We start from the raw sequence: 19,125 nt of genomic DNA on the forward strand, positions 1-19,125 counted from the left end.
AAATACCAGCAGGGTGGACAGGTTTCAGCAGAGCTTCCCAACTAAGGCAGACTAGGAAGAAAGGCCTGGTGCTCTTTTTCTGGAAATTAGTCAGTCAGAACTCTATGGATCACAACAGAAGACTGTAAGATAGAGTGCTGGTAGATGAGCCCCCTAGGTCGAAAGGTACTCAAAGTACACAGTGGCTGCAACAGTGAACTTCAGCATATAATCATGAAGATGGCACAGGACCAAGCAACGTTTCATTATGTTGTACATGGTGTTGCCATGAGTTGGAGCTGACTTGACAGCAACTAGCAACAATAAGATCAAATTAGAAAACATTTTATCATACCTACTTGGTTACAACTATTCCTTAAAAATAGTATTCCGTTTGTATTATTAAAATTATCTGATACTCAAGGTGATAATTTTTGGTACACTGAACTCACAGACATACTTTAACATTTCTGTATGTCCTATTCCACTTTAAAAACTTAGCTCTTAAGATTACAGCACAGAAACCTTCTTAAAGGAGCTGGTTATAAAGTAAAAGAATGAGCAAACCTTGTAATTTTGGAATTCCTTGTTGGTTTGCCTCTACCACACAAGTCTTAATCCTGATTTTTGTTTTTTTAGTTGTTTAGCAGTCAGGATCAACTTGATTTTAAAGATTGTGGTTTAAGTTATAATTATTGTGATAGAATATCCCACTGAGAAAAGGGCCAATTCTGAATGGAAACAAAACCTGTGTGTTTTTAATTGATTATGTAGATTAATAGGCTAGGTAACAGACAAGGAACTTTTCAGGGACCCAAGGTAAACACGAATAAAATCTTTCAAATTCCCCACAGGAAAAATGATTAAGAGCAGAGCTTCGTGGTCTGTGGGTGACTCAGTTTAACAAAGGCCTCAGTATTTTGGGGTCATGGAAACTTCTAGTATGTCACATCTTCTTGTCTATTTAGTGGGATGTTTCTGGCTCCATATCCTGGGCCTGGAGTTCCTTATCTGAAGAGGAAAGATGTTTTCCCTCTGTTTCTCATTACCCCTTTGGGAGTTCTCAGTAGAACCTAGTTGAAGGTGTTATGCTTGGTATGTTCTCTTCCTGTGGGCCTACACTGAGCTGGTGGGAACCATCAGTATAGCCCTTGAATCCGTTTAGAAACTGGGATAGAGAAGAGCTAATCTTTAGCATTTAGCACACCTGGAGGGATGTATTTCAGGCTCTTGGTTCATATTAGGAGTTATAAGCCACTGTTGAAGGTGTGTCTCCCTTGTAGAGCTTGCTGTTGGCCATGCTACTGTACCTTTCTGTGCCATAAGCAAGTCCCCAGCATAGATCTGCCTTGACTGACTTACCTGCCTGGGCTAGAGGTGCTATCTGTGTCCTCTGAAAGGCCTGCAGTAGAAGTTTGGCTGTCAGTTTCCCACTAGGGATACCCTTTCTTCTTTCTTTACTGTATTATCTCCTTTTAAAAAGTCTATTTCCCACATATTCTGCATATTTTATAATCCCTTCTTTTTCCCTTTTCCACAAATTTTTCTCACCCTTCTCATATTTTTTAAAAGAAACTATAACCTAATCATCAAAACAAACATTTTTCTGTATTTTAATCTGTGTTCTTTCTATACTATTTTTCTCTTGTCTGGTTTTTTTTTTTTTTTTAATTTTTTAATCTGTGTTCTTTCTATACTATTTTTCTTTTTTTAATTTTTTAATCTGTGTTCTTTCTATACTATTTTTCTCTTGTCTGGTTTTCTTTTATTTGGCTCTACTAGATTTTTCCTATATTCTCATGCATAAAATAGTTGACAAAGTCAAAATGTACTTGCTTTAAAATTTTACGTTAAGGTGAATGGATAATAAAATAATAATAAAAGGAAGAAAATTTTGATACTATAACAGGGATGAACCTGGAAAACATTACGCTGGGTAAAAGAAGCAAGACTCAAAAGACCAAATATTGTATGATTTTATTTACATGAAGAGGGGCGATGTCAGCAGAAGAGGTGGAGTAAGAACCTCCTTAAAAGCAATGAGAACACTGTCAAGAATTGTCAAAATCAACTTTTTCACAACTCTGGCAGTTAACCAAAGGCTTTCAACAATCTGGGAGCATTTATTAAAGAAAAGTGGCTATCTCTATAAGAAGAGTGAACCTTTGTGGCGTTCTAACTTGCCCTGTTCCCATCTCACTCTCTTCAGCTCCAAGGTAGCCTTGAAACCAACATCCCACAATCAAAGTGAAAATCAGCAGCCTCGTAGCCACTGGAAGGGGTAGAAAGGGATTGAACTTTTTCAAAGCCTTATTCCCAGTGAATTACCATTAGCTCACCTGTCTGGAAGTTTCCTGGAAAACTCCAGTTGCAAGACTGTCTTTATTTTATTTGACTCAATGCTCTTCCAGTACAAAAAGCCTTTTCTTTGGGGACATTTGTTAAAAACATTTAGAGGCAATTATTTACTTTCATGACTGCCTGAGGTGGTGAATAACAGTTGAGGAAAATAATAGGCTAAACACAAAGCTTAAAAAGAAAAGCTGGGGACTAAGAAGTTCATACCAAACCAAGCCACTTGCTGTCAAATCAATTTCAACTCATGGCGACCCCATGCGTTACAGAGTAGATCTGCTCCGTAGGGTTTTCTTAGCTGTAGTCTTTATGGAAATACATTGCCAGGGCTTTCGTTCACAGTGCTGCTGTATAGGTTTGAACTGCCAACGTTTAGGTTAGTAGCCGAGCCACAAATCATTTGTGCCATCCAGAACCTAAGATGTCATAGGAGCTTTGAAAAGCTTCAATATGTTCATGTGAATGTAAAAGGCTGTGCATGCCTAGGAGTATGCACACCCCTAGGGCTGTGTACATGTTCAGGAAAGACTTGAGAATGTAGTAGCATATCATAGTAAAATGCTAAAAGATAGAGAATCTTGAATGCAGCAAGACGGAAGCACTTCACCACATACAAGCAATCCTCAATAAGATTAACAGCTGCTATCTCATCAGAAGCCATCGAAGCCAGAAGCCAGTGGGAAGACATATTCAAAGTGCCAAAAGCAGCACACTGACAACCAAGGGTTCTATATTTGGCAAAACTATCTCTCAAAAATGAAGGAGAAATTAAGACAAAACTGAGAGGATTCATTGCTAGCAAAGCTTCCCTACAAAAAGTACTAAAGGAAGTCCTTCAGGCTGAAATGAAAGGAACGAAATAGTAACTTAAATCCACATAAAGAATGATAAGCACTAGTAAAAGTAACTACATAGCTAAATATAAATGGCAGTATATGTATATATCTTTTGTTTTTAACTCTTCTATCTGATTTAAAAAACAACTGCATAAAGCAATAATTATAAATCTGTGTTAATGGGCATACAATGAATAAGGATATAATTTTATGACAATAACAGCACAAAGAAGAGAGGAGAAATCAGAGCTAATAGGAGCAAATGGCATATTATCAAAAGTAAGTTAGTATTTATATAAGACATCCGGCATAGGCAAACCCATAAAGACAGAAAATAGATTAGTGGTTGCCTGGGGCTAGGGGTGGGGATGGGTAGTGACTGAAACAGGCACAGGAGTTCTTTTTGGGGTGATGGAAATGTTCTAAAATCACTGTCGTTTTATGCAAATAACACATGCCTTCTGCATTTGTTTGCCGGCCATGCCCTCTCCTCTGCGAGACACCCTCACAGGAGCCACCATACCAACCCTCCTCCATATGTTGCATAGCGTGCTTACGAAAGTACCTTGCAAGGGTAAGGCGTGGCTGGCAAACAAATGCAGAAGGTGTGCGTTATTTTTGTAAAAATGCAATAGATTGTGGCAATGGCTGCACACCTCTGTAAATTTACTAAAAATGATTGAATTGTACATTTAAAATGAGTGTATACTATTGTATGTAAATTATACCTCAGGCTGTTAAAAACCTACATTAAAGTTACATAAATACTATATATATTTATGTGTTAATAATAATAGCTACCATTTATCGAATGTCTACTACATTCTCTGCACTGTGCTAAACACCTTATATGTATTATATCTCTTAACTTACTTTAATCCTCATGATAATTCTTAGAGATTAGGTATTACTGTGCCCATTTAAGAGAGATGGAAATTGAGTTCAAAGAATGCAATAGAATATAAAGGTTACCAACAGAATATAAAGAGTGGGTCTACCTGGGTTTGAATCCTGGTATGTCACTCACTGGCTGTGTGACTTTGGACAAGTTAATTAACTTCTCTGTGCTCAGCGTTCTCATCTGTAAAATGGGAGTGATAATTATAGCATCTATATCATAGAGTTGTTATGGGGATTCAATGAGAGAACATATATAAAGCCCATAATACAATGCTTGTTACATAAGAAGTGCTCAGCCAGTAGTATTTCACTATCATCCTTATTAGATAAGCAGTTTTTCTACAGTCACAAAGCTTGCAGGGTTGCAGGTGAGATAGGAACCCCGGCATGTGCATTCTAACACCCTACTCTTAATGCTCCAAGCAACAGGTTACAGAGGTCTTGGGATCCTTCAGCAGATGATCAAAAGTCCTGTGCCATCAGTTATGAAAGGGAAAGGTGACTGGCCCAAAACAAGACATAGAAGTGCTAGAATAAGGACAGCCATCACCAGAAGGTTCTGCTACTTGATTCCAAGAAGACTGTTTGCTCAAAGCTGCTCCAGATTTTTAATCTCTGGGTAGGAACTATGTCCCTCACTCTCTGCAGGGCTTCTCACATTGTGGACAGTTGACATCAATATATAAAAGCTTTTATACTATTCCTTTTTTTTTGGTATATTTATATCTAGTCTTTTCATTTTCTTAAATTTTTTATTGTGCTTTAAGTGAAAGTTTACAATTCAAGTCATTTCCTCATACAAAAACTTATACACACATTGTTATGTGACCCTAGTTACTCTCCCTACACTGTGACAACATGGTCCTTCTCTCCACCCTATATTTCCCGTGTCCATTCAACCAGCTCCTGACCCCCTCTGCCTTCTCATCTTGCCTCCAGACAGGAGCTGCCCACATAGTCTTCTGTGTCTACTTGACCTAAGAAGCACACTCCTCACCAGTATCATTTTATGTCTTACAGTGCAGTCTAATCATTGTCTGAAGAGTTGACTTCGGTAATGGGTTTAGTTTTGAGCTAACAGAAAGTCCAGGGGCCATGACCTCTGGGGTCCCTCCAGTCTCGGTCAGACCATTAAGTCTGGTCTTTTTACTAGAATCGGAGGTCTACATCCCACTTTTCTCCTGCTCCATCAGGGATTCTCTGTTGTATTTCCTGTCAGGGCAGTCATTGGTGGTAGCCAGGCACCATCTAGTTCTTCCGGTCTCAGGCTGATGGAGTCGCTGGTTTATGTGGCCCTTTCTGTATCTTGGGCTCATATTTTCTTTGTGTCTTTGGTGTTCTTCATTCTCCTTTGCTCCAAGTAGGTTGAAACCAATTTATGCATCTTAAATGGCTGCTTGCTAGCTTTTAAGACCCCAGACACCACTCGCCAAAGTGGTATGCAGAACCTTTTCTTAATACACTTTGTTATGCCAGTCGACCTAGAGGTCCCCTGAAACCATGATCCCCAGACCCCTACCCCTGCTACTGTGTCTCTCCAAGTGTTTGGTAGTATTCAGGAAACTTTTTAGCTTTTGGATTAGTCCAGATGTGCTGACTTCCTCTGTATTGTGTGTATTTTAGGTTCCTTTCACCTAAAATAATTTCTTGTCTATTATCTAGTGAACATACCTCTCCCTCCCTCCCTCCCCATCCTCATAACCATCAAAGAATGTTTTCTCCTGTTTTCATAATAGTGGGCTCCTACAATATTTGTCCTTTTGCAACTAATTCACTCAGCATAAAGCCTTCCAGATTCCTCCATGTAATGAGATGTTTCACAAATTCATCATTGTTCTTTATCGTTGCATAGTATTCCGTTGTGTGACTATACTATAATTTGTTTATCCATTCATCTGTTGATGGGCACCTTAGTTGTTTCCATCTTTTTGCTATTGTAAACAGTGCTGCAATGAACATGGGTGTGCATGTATCTATTCGTGTGAGGGCTCTTATTTTTCTGGGATATATTTCAAGGAGTGGGATTGCTGGATCATGTGGTAGTTCTATTTCTAGCTTTCTAAGGAAGCGCCAAATCGATTACCAAAGTAGTTGTACCATTTTACATTCCCACCAGCAGTGTATAAGCGTTCCAGTCTCTCCACAACCTCTCCAACATTTATTATTTTCTGTTTTTTGGATTAATGCCAGCCTTGTTGGAGTGAGATGGAATCTCATTTTAATTTTGATTTGTATTTCTCTAATGGCTAACGATGGTGAGCATTTCCTCATGTATCTGTTAGCTGCCTAAATGTCTTCTTTGGTGAAGTGCCTATTTGTATCCTTTGCCAATGTTTTAAGTGGGTTATTTGTCTTTTTTGTTGTTGAGTTTTTATAGCATCTTGTAGATTTTAGAGATTAGACACTGATTGGATTTGTCATATCCAAAAATTTTTTCCCAGTCTGTATGTTGTCTTTTTGCTCTTTTGGTGAAGTCTTTGGATGAGGGTGTTTGGTTTTAGGAGCTCCCAGTTGCCTAGTTTCTTTTCTGGTGTTTGTACATTGTTAATAATGTTTTATATATTGTTTATGCCATGTGTTAAGGCTCCTAACATTGTCCCTATTTTTTCTTCCATGATCTTTATTGTTTTAGATTTTATATTTAGGCCTTTGATCCATTTTGAGTTAGTTTTTGTGTATGGTGTGAGGTATGGGTCTTGTTTCATTTTTTTGCAGATGGATATCCAGTTATGCCAGCACCATTTGTTAAAGAGACTGTCTTTTCCCCATTTAACTGACTTTGGGCCTTTGTCAAATATCAGCTGCTCATATGTGGATGAATTTATGTCTGGATTCTCAACTGTGTTCTGTTGTTTTATATTTCGGTTGTTTTACCAGTACCAGGCTGTTTTGACTACTGTGACAATATAATAGGTTCTAAAATCAGATGGTATGAGGCCTCCCACTTTGTTCTTCTTTTTCAGTAATGCTTTACTTATCCAGAGCTTCTTTCCCTTCCATATGAAGTTGGTGATTTGTTTCTCCATCTCGTTAAAAACTGTCATTGGAATTTGGATCAAGATTGCATTGTATCTAGATTGCTTTGGGTAGAATGGACGTTTTCACAATGTTGAGTCTTCCCACCTATGAGCAAGGTATGTTTTTCCACTTGTGTAGTTCTCTTTTGGCTCCTTGCAATATTGTCTTGTAGTTTTCTTTGTATAGGTCTTTTACATCTCTGGTTAGATTTATTCCTAACTGTCTGATCTTCTTGGGGGCTATTGTAAATCATATTGATTTGGTGAGTTGTTCTTTGACATTCTCTTTGTTGGTGTAGAGTAATCCAATTGATTTTTGTATGAAATCTTCTATTAGTTCCAGTAGTTTTCTTGTGGATTCTTTAGGGTATTCTGTGTATAAGATCATATCATCTGCAAATGGAAATGCTTTTAGTTCTTCTGACAAATTTGGATGGCCTTTATTTCTTTTTCTAGCCTAATTGCTCTGGCCAGGACCTCCAACACAATGTTGAATAAGAGTGGTGATAGAGGACATCCTTCTCTGGTTCTTGTTCTCTGGTCGAATGCTTTCAGACTCTCTCCATTTAGGATGATGTTGGCTGTAATAGGATGATGTTGGCTGTAATAGGATGATGTTGGCTGTAGGCTTTGTATAAATGCCCTTTATTATGTTGAGGAATTTTCCTTCTATTCCTATTTTGTTGAGAGATTTTATCATGAATAGCTGTTGGACTTTGTCAGATGCTTTTTCTGCATCAATTGATAGGATTGTGTGGTTTTTATCTTTTGTTTTATTTATGTGGTGGATTACATTGGTTGTTTTTCTAATGTTGAACCATCCCTGAGTAAAAAAAAAAAAATCCCTGAGTACCTGGTATGAATCCCACTTGGTTGTGGTGAATTTTTTTTTTTTTTTATTTTGTTGAATTCTGTTGGCTAGAATTTTGTTGAGGATTTTTGCATCTAAGTTCATGAGGGATATAGGTCTGTAATTTCCTTTTTTTGTGGTATCTTTACCTGGTTTTGGTATCAGGGTTACACTGGTTTCATAGAATAAGTTTGGGAGTATTCCGTTGTTTTCTATGCTCTGAAATACCTTTAATCGTAGTGGTGTTAACTCTTCTCTGAAAGTTTAGTAGAATTCTCCAGTGAAGCCATCAGGGCCAGGGCTTTTTCTTTTTTTTTAATTGTAGTTTAGAAGAAGGCTTACAAAACAAACTAATTTCTCATCAGTTAGTACACACATTGTTCTATGACCTTGGTTAACAACCCCAGGACATGTCAACACTTTCACTTCTCAACCCCTGGGTTCCCTATTACCAGCTTTCCTGTTCCCTCCTGCCTTCTAGTCAGGGCCAGGGCTTTTTTTTCTTGGAAGTTTTTTGATTACCTTTTCAATCTCTTCTTTTGTTATAGGTTTATTTAGTTGTTCTAACTCTGTTTGTGTTAGTTTAGGTAGGTAGTGCATTTCTCAAAATTTGTCCATTTCCTCTAGGTTTTCAAATTTGTTAGAGTACAATTTTTCATAGTATTGTGTCATGATTCTTTTAATTTCAGTTGGATCTGTTGTGATACCGCCCATCTCATTTCTTATCCAGGTTATTTGCTTCCTCTCCTGTTTTTCTTTTGTCAGTTTGGCCAATGGTTTATCGATTTTACTGATCTTTTCAAAGAGCCAGCTTTTGATCTTGTTAACCCTTTAGATTGATTTTGTATTCTCTATTTCATTTAATTCTGCTTTAATTTTTATTATGTGCTTTCTTCTGCTGCCCAACGGTTTCTTTAGCTGTTCTCTTTCTATTTGTTCAAATTGTAGGGCTAAATTTTTATTTTGGCCCTTTCTTCTTTTTGCATGTGTGCATTTATTGTTATAAATTTACCGCTGTGCACTGCTTTTGCTGTGTCCCAAAGGTTCTGGTAGGATGTTTTCATTCTTATTTGATTCTATGAATTTCTTACTCCATCCTTAATTTCTTCTATAACTCAATAGTTTTTGAGCATGTGTTGGATTTTTTTCCCTTGCATTTTCTGTTATTGGTTTCTACTTTTATGGGTTTATGGTCAGAAAAGATGCTTTGTAATATTTTGATGTTTTGGATTCTGTTAAGCCTTGCCTTATGGCCTAATATGTGGTCTATTCTGGAGAATGTTCCATGTGCATTGGAAAAGAAAGTATACTTGTTGGGTGGAATGCTCTGTATATGACTCTGAGGCCAAGTTCGTTGATTGTGGCATTTAGATCTTCCGTGTCTTTATTGAGCTTCTTTCTGGATGCTCTGTCCTTCACCGAAAGTGGTATGTTGAAGTCTCCTACTGTTATTATGGAGCTCGTCTATCTCTCTTTTCAATGCTGTTAGTGTGTTTTATGTATTTTGGAGCCCTGTCATTGGGTGTGTAAATATTTGTTATGGTTATATCCTCCTGGTGTACTGACCCCTTTAAATATTATATAGTATCCTTCCGTACCATTTGTGGTGGATTTTACTTTAAAGTCTGTTTTGTCAGAAATTAATATTGCCATTCCTGCTCTTTTTTGATTGTTGTTTGCTTGATATGTTTTTTTTCCATCCTTTGAGTTTTAGTCTGTTTGTGTCTTTAAGTCTAAGGTGTGTCTCCTGTAGGCAGCAAAGAGACGGATTGTGTTTTTTATCCATTCTGCCACTCTCTGTCTCTTTACTGGTGCATTTAGTCCATTTACATTCAGCGTAATTATGGACAGGTATGAGTTTAATGCAGTCATTTTGATGTCTTTTTTTGTGTGTTGTTGACAGTTTCTTTGTTCCACTTAATTATCTGTGCTGAATCATTTTTCTTTATATATTTTCTTTTCCTCTTTTTCATTGTTGTTGATTTTGTATTTGCTGAGTCTTTATGTTTTTCTTGTTTTTTATTTTACTGTGTAGGATTGTTAGTTTCCTTTGTGGTTACCTTAATATTTACCAGTATTTTTCTAAGTTTAATGTCTTTATATCACATTGACTTCCTCTCCGTATGAAAGATCTATGACTAGATATTTAGTCTGTCTTTTTTGATTTCATGTTGTCATCTTTTACATAATGACTTCTCTGTTTTCCTGTTTTGAGCATTTTAGCTTTGATTTATTTTTATGATTTTCCTATCTGGTTGCTCTGTCCCATGTTCTCATTTTGCGTAGTTATCTGATGTTATTGACTTTCTAACTGAAGAACTCCCTTTAATATTTCTTGTAATTTTGGTTTGGTTTTTGCAAATTCCCTGAACTTCTGTTTGTCTGGAAATGTCCTAATTTCGCCATCATATTTGAGAGACAGTTTTGCTGGATATATAATTCTTAGCTGGCAATTTTTTTTCCTTCAAGCTTTTATATGTGTCATCCCATTGCCTTCTTGCTTGCTTGCATGGTTTCTGCTGAATAGTCCGAGCTTATTCATATTGACTCTCCCTTGTAGGTGACTTTTTGCTTATCCCTAGCCACTCTTAGAATTCTCTCTTTATCTTTGGTTTTGGCAAGTTTGATTATACTATGTCTTGGTGACTTTCTTTTGAGATCTACTTTGTGTGGGGTTCAATAAGCATCTTGGATAGATATCTTCTCATCTTTCATAATATCAGGGAAGTTTTCTGACAACAAATCTTGAACAATTCTCTCTGTGTTTTCTGTTATCCTCCTCCCCCCTCCCCCCATTCTAGTACTCCGATCACTCGTAAGTTATTCCTCTTGATAGAGTCCCATATAATTCTTAGGGTGTCTTCATTTTTTTTAATTCTTTTATCTGATTTTTCCTCAAATATATTGGTGTCAAGTGCTTTATCTTCAGTCTCACTAATTCTGACGTCCATTGCCTCAATTCTGGCCTTATGACTTTCTATGGAATTGTCTAATTCTGAAATTTTATTGTTAATCTTCTGAATTTCTGTTTGTTGTCTTTCTGTGGATTCTTGCAGCCTATTAAATTTGTCATTATGCTCTTGTTTAATCTGCTTAAGTTTCTCTAATGCTTTGTCTGCGCACTCCTTGGCTTGTTGTTTTATTAATTTTTTTTTTTGCCTGATCTCCTTCCTTATCTCTTGAAGAGTTCTATTTATTAATCCTTTGTATTCTACCTCCAGTAATTCCAGGAAATTCTCTTCATCTGGAAGATTTCTTGATTCTTTGTTTTGGGAGCTTGCTGAAGCCATTGTGGTCTACCTCTTTATATGATTTGATGTTGACTGTTGTCTCTGAGCCACCAAAAAGTTATTATATTTATTTATTTTATGTTTGCTCACTGTGTCATAGCTTCTTGTTTTGTTTTGTTTTGATATGCCCAAATAGGCTTGTTGTGTGAGCTAGTTTGATTGTTGGTACCTTCAAAGCTCTTACATCCTGTCACTAGGTGGTTAGAGCTGTTACGAGGGACGTGGACCCAGGAGTTCATTCCCTTTACTTGTATGGATTCAGCTCAGGTGTGCAGATAGTCACCAAGTGTGTGGTGCAGAGTCTCACCCACAGTCCTAGACAAGCAGAGATGATTGATGTAAGCACAGGTATCTGGATGCAGTAGGGGGTCACACGATGAGCAAGGTAGGGGGCTGACAACCACCCCCAAGCATTGTGAGGAAAGCGTATCCCTGTTCCCTAGAATGGATAGTTGGGTATGTTTTGCAGCCGGACTATGGGCACCCAGTGCTGTTGGCTGTAAGGACTGGGAGGAGCCACTTATTCTTGGACCCCTGTCATGGGTGGCTAGGTGTTGTGGGTGGAGCCATCAGTCCTCAGGCCCCTGATGTGGGTAGGTGAGGGCACTGCTTAACGGGCAGAGCTATGTCAAATGACACAAAGTTGCCTCTCCACCATGTAGCTAAAACAACTGAAGCTTAGACTTCAGGTACACACCCTGTTGTACTGTGCTAATGAGGGCCTGCTCTCTTGAAATGGGCCCGTACAGGTCTATGCAGGGGTGAAAGGCATTCAAAGTCCATGGGCCCCTTATGCCTGTGCCTAGGCAAAGGAGCTGTTTCTGCCCTGAGTTCCTCACTTAGGGGAGCCAGCAGATTATTTTTTCCACATTTGTTAATTTTTTCCCTCTCCAAGACCGGGGGAATGGCTCAGGGTGTGTGTAGGGCCCTTCTATTGACCCAGGGGATACAGCTGGCTGGGACCCAGTACAGAGCAGGAAGGGAGCAGGTAAGTGTGTGAGAAGTTTTTCCCAAAGGGGTGTTTTTAGATCACATAGGTTAAATGCAGGTACTTCGCTTGCCAGTTGTTCTGGAGGTTTGAGCAGACTCTTGGCCATTCGGCCTTCCCCGATGTGGAAAACTCATTCTGAATGCCTCTGCTTGCCGTTCCGTGCTTGCAGCAGTGGCGAATTGATCTGCAGGGTCCTAGTTCCTGCTGGGTCAGGTCTGGCAACTCCTCACTGCTTCTGAACCATTTTTCCCTCCCCCTGCCACTCAGTCCAATTCCTTAACTTTGCCTTTGATGTTTAGAGCTCCTAGCTTATCATATGTAATTGATTCACTTGTTTTTTTGAGTCTTTGTTGTAAGAGGGACCACAGGAAGCATCTGACTACTCCTCCATCTTGGGCCTCTGCTATAATACTGTTTTTATTACAGTAATATGAGTGTGAATTTGCAAGATTGTATTTTCCGTCATAATTATGCACATTTAATGAATGGATATGAGCTGCATAACTCAGTTCATTTCCATATGCCTTTCTTTCTCATCTCTTCCTCACCTTACTTCTGCACAAATGGAAGTACATTTTAAAATATGTATAACACTGGGAAAATTATTTCATTTTATTGCCCCTTATTTTTTTTTTTAATTTGTTTATTGTGCTTTAGGTGAAAGTTTACAAATCAAGTCAGCCTCTCATACAAAAAGCCATGCATGCCCCGCCCTGCACTCCCAGCTGCTCCCCTTTTAAGGAGACAGCACATTCCTTCTCTCCATCCTATATTCCCTGGGTCCATTCAGCCAGCTCCTGTCCCCTTCTTCCTTCTCCTCTCACCACTAGCCAGGAGTCACCCACATAGTCTCATGTGTCTACTTGAGCCACGAAGTTCACTCCTCACCAGCATCATTGTCTCTCTTATAGTCCAGGCCAATCCCCGTCTCTAGAGTTGGTTTTGGGAATGGTTCCAATCTTGGGCTATCAAAGGGTCCAGGGACCATGACTGTCAGGATCCCTGCAGTCTCAGTCAGACCATTAAGCCAGGTCTTTTTATGAGAATTTAAGATCTGCATCCCACTGTTCTCCTGCTCCATTAGGGATTCTCTGTTGTGTTCTCTGTCAGGGCAGTCATCGTTGGTAGCCTTAGTGCCTCTTATTTCTTATCTTCTTCATTTAATTTTTGGCTTCCCCTGGAACCCTCTCTTCTTAGGAATAATCTGGCACAGCTGCCTTCAGAACGTAAACATGCTGGGTACTTACCCATCTTATTATTATTTTTTATCCTTCTGTAGTTTAAATGTCTTTACCTTGATTTGCTGTGGGCATCTGCCTCTTTGAGCCTCCTGGAGGTGAACCTGCCTGAGGGAGATCTTTCCCTTCTCTTCGCACGTGCAGGGGAACTTCAGACATGCAGGCAGCAGTGCACCAGTGTCTCGGGAAGAGCTGATGACGGTGCTGTCTAGACTGGAAGGCGTGCGCATCCGAGGCCTCTATTTCACTGAGACGCAGCGGCTCACCCTGGGCGAGGTGGGGCTGGAGCAGGCCTCCAACTCAGGGAGTGGAAGTGTAGCACATCATGTAGAGATGTGTTCCTGCCCCCCTGAGTATACTGGTGACTCATGCCAGGTAGGAAATTTTCCTCTGCTGTAAAATTCCCAGAGGGGACTTCTGGGGTGGGCTCTTCTGGCTGCTGCCCTGCACTGTGGGGCAGTTCGGACAGCTCTGTCCATTGTACAAGTTTCTGCTAGGCTTATATTTTACCTAGACTACCTTCAGGTATTAAATATGCAAAAGAAATCATAAATGTCTCAAAATGCATAGAAAAGCATTTAGGTTCTAGGAAGCTTTTAGGTTCTGGGAATGGTAGGAAGGAAGCTGCCAGTGGGATCTCAGTATTTGAGCTGTGCTTTCCCAGTGGCAGACCCAGGATCCTCATGTCTTTGCCTAACCAAAGCCTTTCTTAAGTCCCCCTAGAATAGAGTTGAATTCCAGAGAATGTCCTGGATTCTGCAAGGGGAATTTGTAGTCCAATTTTCTGGCTTGTAGTAGACCCTTATTGTTTGAGGCCCAGTCTGCTGGATTTGCCCTCAGTTAATTAAAATGTGCCATACAATGAAATAAGTTAATATTGCAAGCTTTAAATATGTTCTTTTCCTAAAGAGGGAGAGGAAAGCAAAATGGCTAGAACAGTTATTAGGAAGCAGAAAACATTGTCATTCTGTGTGTCCCATATACGCAACGTATAGAGACTTACCAAACTTTTCACTTTCTTGACCCCTTGATAGCAGGAAATCCCAGGGTGATCTGCAACCTTAGAGTTTTCTGTGTTTTTAACCTGCGCATGTCTTACCTGCCATGGTTTTCTGGGAACTCCTGTCTTGTAACAATTAGTCCACAGATTGCCTGTGTTCCTCCTCCTTCCCTCTCTCTCTTTTCCAGCTAGTTAAAATCCCCAGCCCAAAGGGAAGAGTGGGGCCTCAGGTTCCCTGCCTCACTCTTGTTGTTGTTAGGTGCTGTTGAGTCGGCTCTGACTCACAGCTGCTGTCTTAGTTATCTAGACTCCTATAACAGAAATACTACAAATGGGTGGCTTTAATAAACAGAAATTTATTCTCTCACAGTCTAGGAAGCTAGAAGTCCACATTCCAGGTGCCAGATCCAAAGGAAGGCTTTCTGTCTCTGTTGGCTCTAGGGGAAGGTCTTTGTCATCAGTCTTCCCCTGGGTCTAGGAGCTTCTCAGTGCAGGGACCTGAGTCCAAAGATACAACCTAATCCTGCAGATTGAGTCCTGCTTCATTAACATAACTGCCTCTAATCCTGCCTCTTTAACATCATAGAGGTTAGGATTTACAACACATAGGATAATCACATCAGATCACAAAATACAAGGGACAACCACACAATACCTGGAATTATGGCCTAACCAAGTTGACACTTATTTTGGGGGGACACAATTCAATCCATGACAGTGACCCTGTGTACAACAGAATGGAACACTGTCTGGTCTTGCTCTTTTTCACTGACCCTCTACATTACCAAGCATGATGTCCTTTTCCAAGGACTGGTGCCTTCTGATAACATGTCTAAAGTATGTAAGATGCAGTCTCACCATCCTCCCTTCTAAGAAGCATTCTGACTGTACTTCTTACAAAAGAAATTTGTTCTTCTGGCAGTCCATGGTATATACAATGTTCTTCACCAACACCATAATTCAAAGGCATCAGCTCTTCTTCAGTCTTCCTTATTCATTGTCCAGCTTTCGCATGCACATCAGGCAATTGAAAATACCATGGCTTGGGTCAGGCACACCTTAGTTCTCAATGTGACATTTTTGCTTTTTAACACTTTAAAGAGTCTTTTGCAGCAGATTTGCCCTCCCTCATAGCTTTTTTTTTTTTCATAGCTGAGGCATATCTTGGGGGTTGACTCAGCCTGTGATTTACAGCTGCTATTTTTTTTTTTTTTTTTAATTGTCTAGTGCTGTCTGCAGGGTTAGGTGGGTAGAAGGTGATGCCGGCCCCACCTCACTGGAATTACAGAGCGGTGTGCTTATCTCCCGGACTGTTAGGTGTGCTCTGCACAGTCTGACTCATGCGGGACGTTTAAAGGTGGGGCCCCTGCCGCAGACAGCCTTCCTTACCTGAGTCAGGCAGGCCTGGGCACTGAGCAGGAAGGGCAGGTATAAGAGGAAGAAGCAGAGGTTGGTTCGTGCACTGCCAGCAGGAGCCCAGAGACCAGGATGCTCCCCTCAGTGAGGTGCTCTGCCCAGAGCGCAGGGTGGCTCTGGCTTCTTGGGGCAGTGCTCGGACAGTGTATGGGATACGACACACAGCAGCAGAGGGTAGAGTTTCTTCAGCCTCCTGGTCAAAGGCATCTGCAAGCAAGTTATGTGGAGCTTAGACCCAGCCAGGTAACATCGTTTTTTAAATTTTGGCTTGGGATGGGGAAGGGTTTCCAGCATTGTGACGTTTTAAGTTACTGTGATTAATGAGTTAAGTGGGTGGGTTGGGGGAGGGGTGATGGCCTCCCCATTTTGTTGACTGGCACTGTTTATTACAATACCTGACAGATTGCTCCCTGAGCTGTTAACCACAAGCCCCATAAACATCAGCCCACCTGGAAAGTTAAGCATTTGAATGCTTGTGGATGTTAAAATACTGTGAAAGTCCATGCCCTTTAGAGAGTAACTCAAGCCTCAGGACAAAGGAGTCCAACCCCTGTAGGTTTCCAAATTCAGCTCAGAAGAAAGTCACTCAGAAAGTAAAACCCGAGAACCAGTGAAATTCCTGCTAAGAAAAGTAATCGGATAAGGTTTACACAATACCTAACAGACATGCTTTAATTTGCTAGGCATTAAAAAAAAAAGGCATTAAACGTTCATAAATTCTAGTCTCTTTCTGTAAATTTCCTGGATATTATAGGGCACTTACAGAGATACAGAACCTGTGGCTGCTGAAATAGCCCTGGAAGCCTGAAAAGGGATATGATTTTATTGTCCGTACTACACACGTTTACTGCCAAAGTCATTATAAATAATTATCACTTTAAAAAAAACCTAACTAATTATAAACCCCTTTACTGAAATAATATATGAGGACACATTCATTTATATTTAGCAAGCCAGCCTTCCAAACAATCTGAATATGGGAACTGAATTTTATGTAAAATGTATGTGGGCAGGTTGCTTGCTTTATAAAAAAAAAAAAAGAGGTGACAAAATGATTGTATTTCAGAAACTGACAAATGCTGTATCTGAAAGTCACAGGAGTGCTTTTTTCTGTTTCTAACCAAAAGCAAATTAAGAGAGGTAATTTTATTTTTAATCAAGATAAATTATCCAATCCCCAAAGCATGTTCAGTTAAGGCTTTTACTCAGGCATGTTGTTCTGAACTAACCAGATGTATTTATTTATTTGAATAATTTGCCCTTTACCAAATATGATCATTTTTCAAGCATGCAATGTAATAAATGGTGATAATTATAAGGCACTTGCCACTTATGAATCGAGATTATTTGTATATGGATACAGTCCCACCATTGTTAGCTAAATTTCGTTTTAATGTATCTCTCAGTCATGCTTACAGCTAAAGAACATTCCTTTCATGCTTTGATTCTCCCTTAGACAAGCCTATTCGTATAACACATAAAGCAATCTAATTTTTTTTGCAATGTGTTCTTTTGCCTAAACATGGTTCCTGATAGATTAAAGGAACATTATATGGGAAATTACTATGTTGTTATTGTGTATGGTTTGTAGTCATTGGTAACTTGGGATGAAGCTACCAACAAATGGCAACTGGGCAATTTCACTCTGAATTGTACATGTTGCCTCTGCCTCCAGCCCTGCAGGTTGCTTCCTCCTCCCTCGCGCTTGACCGGCTGGAGACCCTTATGGCCATGGATAAATGAGATTGTACCGTTTGTTTCAAGATTTCCTTGGACCCTAGCTTCAGAGTCTTACAGACTTGTGTGCCAGTTAAAGAGAATTAGATCAAAGTTTTTCTTTTATCTTGAAATACTATTTTTTCCTGATGTTGTAAGATAGGGCATATAGGAGATCGGTGAAAGAAATTAGTTACAAATCTGTTTTTAATCTATGCATGATTTAAAAAAAATCCACTTGCCATGATTCTGACTCATCTTGACCCTTAGTTCTGCGAAAATAAAGAAAATGTCTATAATTCTCTTAAAGATGGAAATCTAATGACATTTTAAGGCCTAGTATAAGAATAATTGCTTTTCCTCCCCCACATTGGAGGCATTCTTAACTAGAATCCTTTTTTATATCAGTTCATCAAAATAAAAGTGTAGGTTTTTCATCAATATGAAACATGATCGTTTGTATTAAGCTAGAAATAGACAATATACAGGAGCTAGACATAATCAAAACAATGTTGAACAAGAAAACAAAACCAAACTCAAGGAGACTCCCCCAAGAGTGTTCCGTGTGCACCAAATGGGCCACGTTCGTGAAGAGTCCCATATGAGGACTTGAGCACAGCCTGGGTACCTGTTGCTCACAGACTAGTGAGTAGCAGTGAAGTGATTCTGCCATTTTGTGTGCATCCCAATTAAGACTTCTTACCCCCTCCTCCTTCTTCCTTCTCCCACCATCTGACCCCAAATCACATTTGGAGAGGAAGTGGCTACCCTAAGAGAACTTGAACTTGAAGTGATTTGTTAGATGTCCCATCCACTGAGGACTCTGAATTCAAACCTGAGGACTAACTTCCTGGCCCTGTTTACTCATTCACCACAGGACTGGTTTGAGGAGGAGAAGAACCCCACTACCTCACTCCACAACCCACCCTCGACTTTCCCTTTCGCCAATTTTCTCACCACACATCTCCCACGCAGGCACAAACCCACAATCCCACGGTTGCATGGGAACTAAACAGAACCTGATACAAGGCGAATGAACCTGGCTAGAGTTTGAAATGAGAAATCCACACACTGAATGAAGGAAAGAATGCTTCATAGTCAGAATTGTCACATTTGGGATAATTGTTTCCTTTTGTTCTATTGACACAACACTTTGTTTGAAAAATAGGCTTGCAGCCCTGGATACTATCGGGATAACAAAGGCTTGTATACTGGACGGTGTGTTCCCTGCAATTGCAACGGGCATTCGAATCGATGCCAGGATGGCTCAGGAATATGTATTGTGAGTAAATTGATGCTCTCATGTTACCAGCTGGCAGGTGTTTCTCTACATTTCCCCGCTAATTGGCCCTGAGACATCAGGGCCTAGAGGTTGCTATGAAATGTAGGCAAGACCCTGGGTGGAGCAAATGATTAATGTGCTTGATGGCTAATCAAAAGGTTGAAGATTTGAGTCTACCTAGAGGTGCCTCAGAAGAAAGGGTTGGTGATCTACTTTCAAAAAAATTAGCCATCGAAAACCTTATGGAGCACAGTT

At 39.8% G+C, this 19,125-nt stretch overlaps 1 protein-coding gene across 2 annotated transcripts in view; it reads left to right on the forward strand.

The window, feature by feature from the left end:
• Positions 1-19,125, forward strand: part of LAMA3 (laminin subunit alpha 3) — a 323,465-nt gene that overhangs the window by 205,048 nt on the left and 99,292 nt on the right. Inside the window, exons 38-39 of one of the 2 annotated variants that reach the window (XM_049902138.1) lie at positions 13,601-13,831; positions 18,757-18,870. In XM_049902138.1, coding sequence (XP_049758095.1) covers positions 13,601-13,831; positions 18,757-18,870 — 345 coding nt within the window. Of the gene's footprint in view, positions 1-13,600; positions 13,832-15,213; positions 16,116-18,756; positions 18,871-19,125 lie in introns of those variants that run through there. The other variant, XM_049902139.1, reaches the window with a different exon arrangement.

Source organism: Elephas maximus, chromosome 11 (assembly GCF_024166365.1).
Source record: "Elephas maximus indicus isolate mEleMax1 chromosome 11, mEleMax1 primary haplotype, whole genome shotgun sequence".
NCBI classification, from domain to species: Eukaryota; Metazoa; Chordata; class Mammalia; order Proboscidea; family Elephantidae; genus Elephas; species Elephas maximus.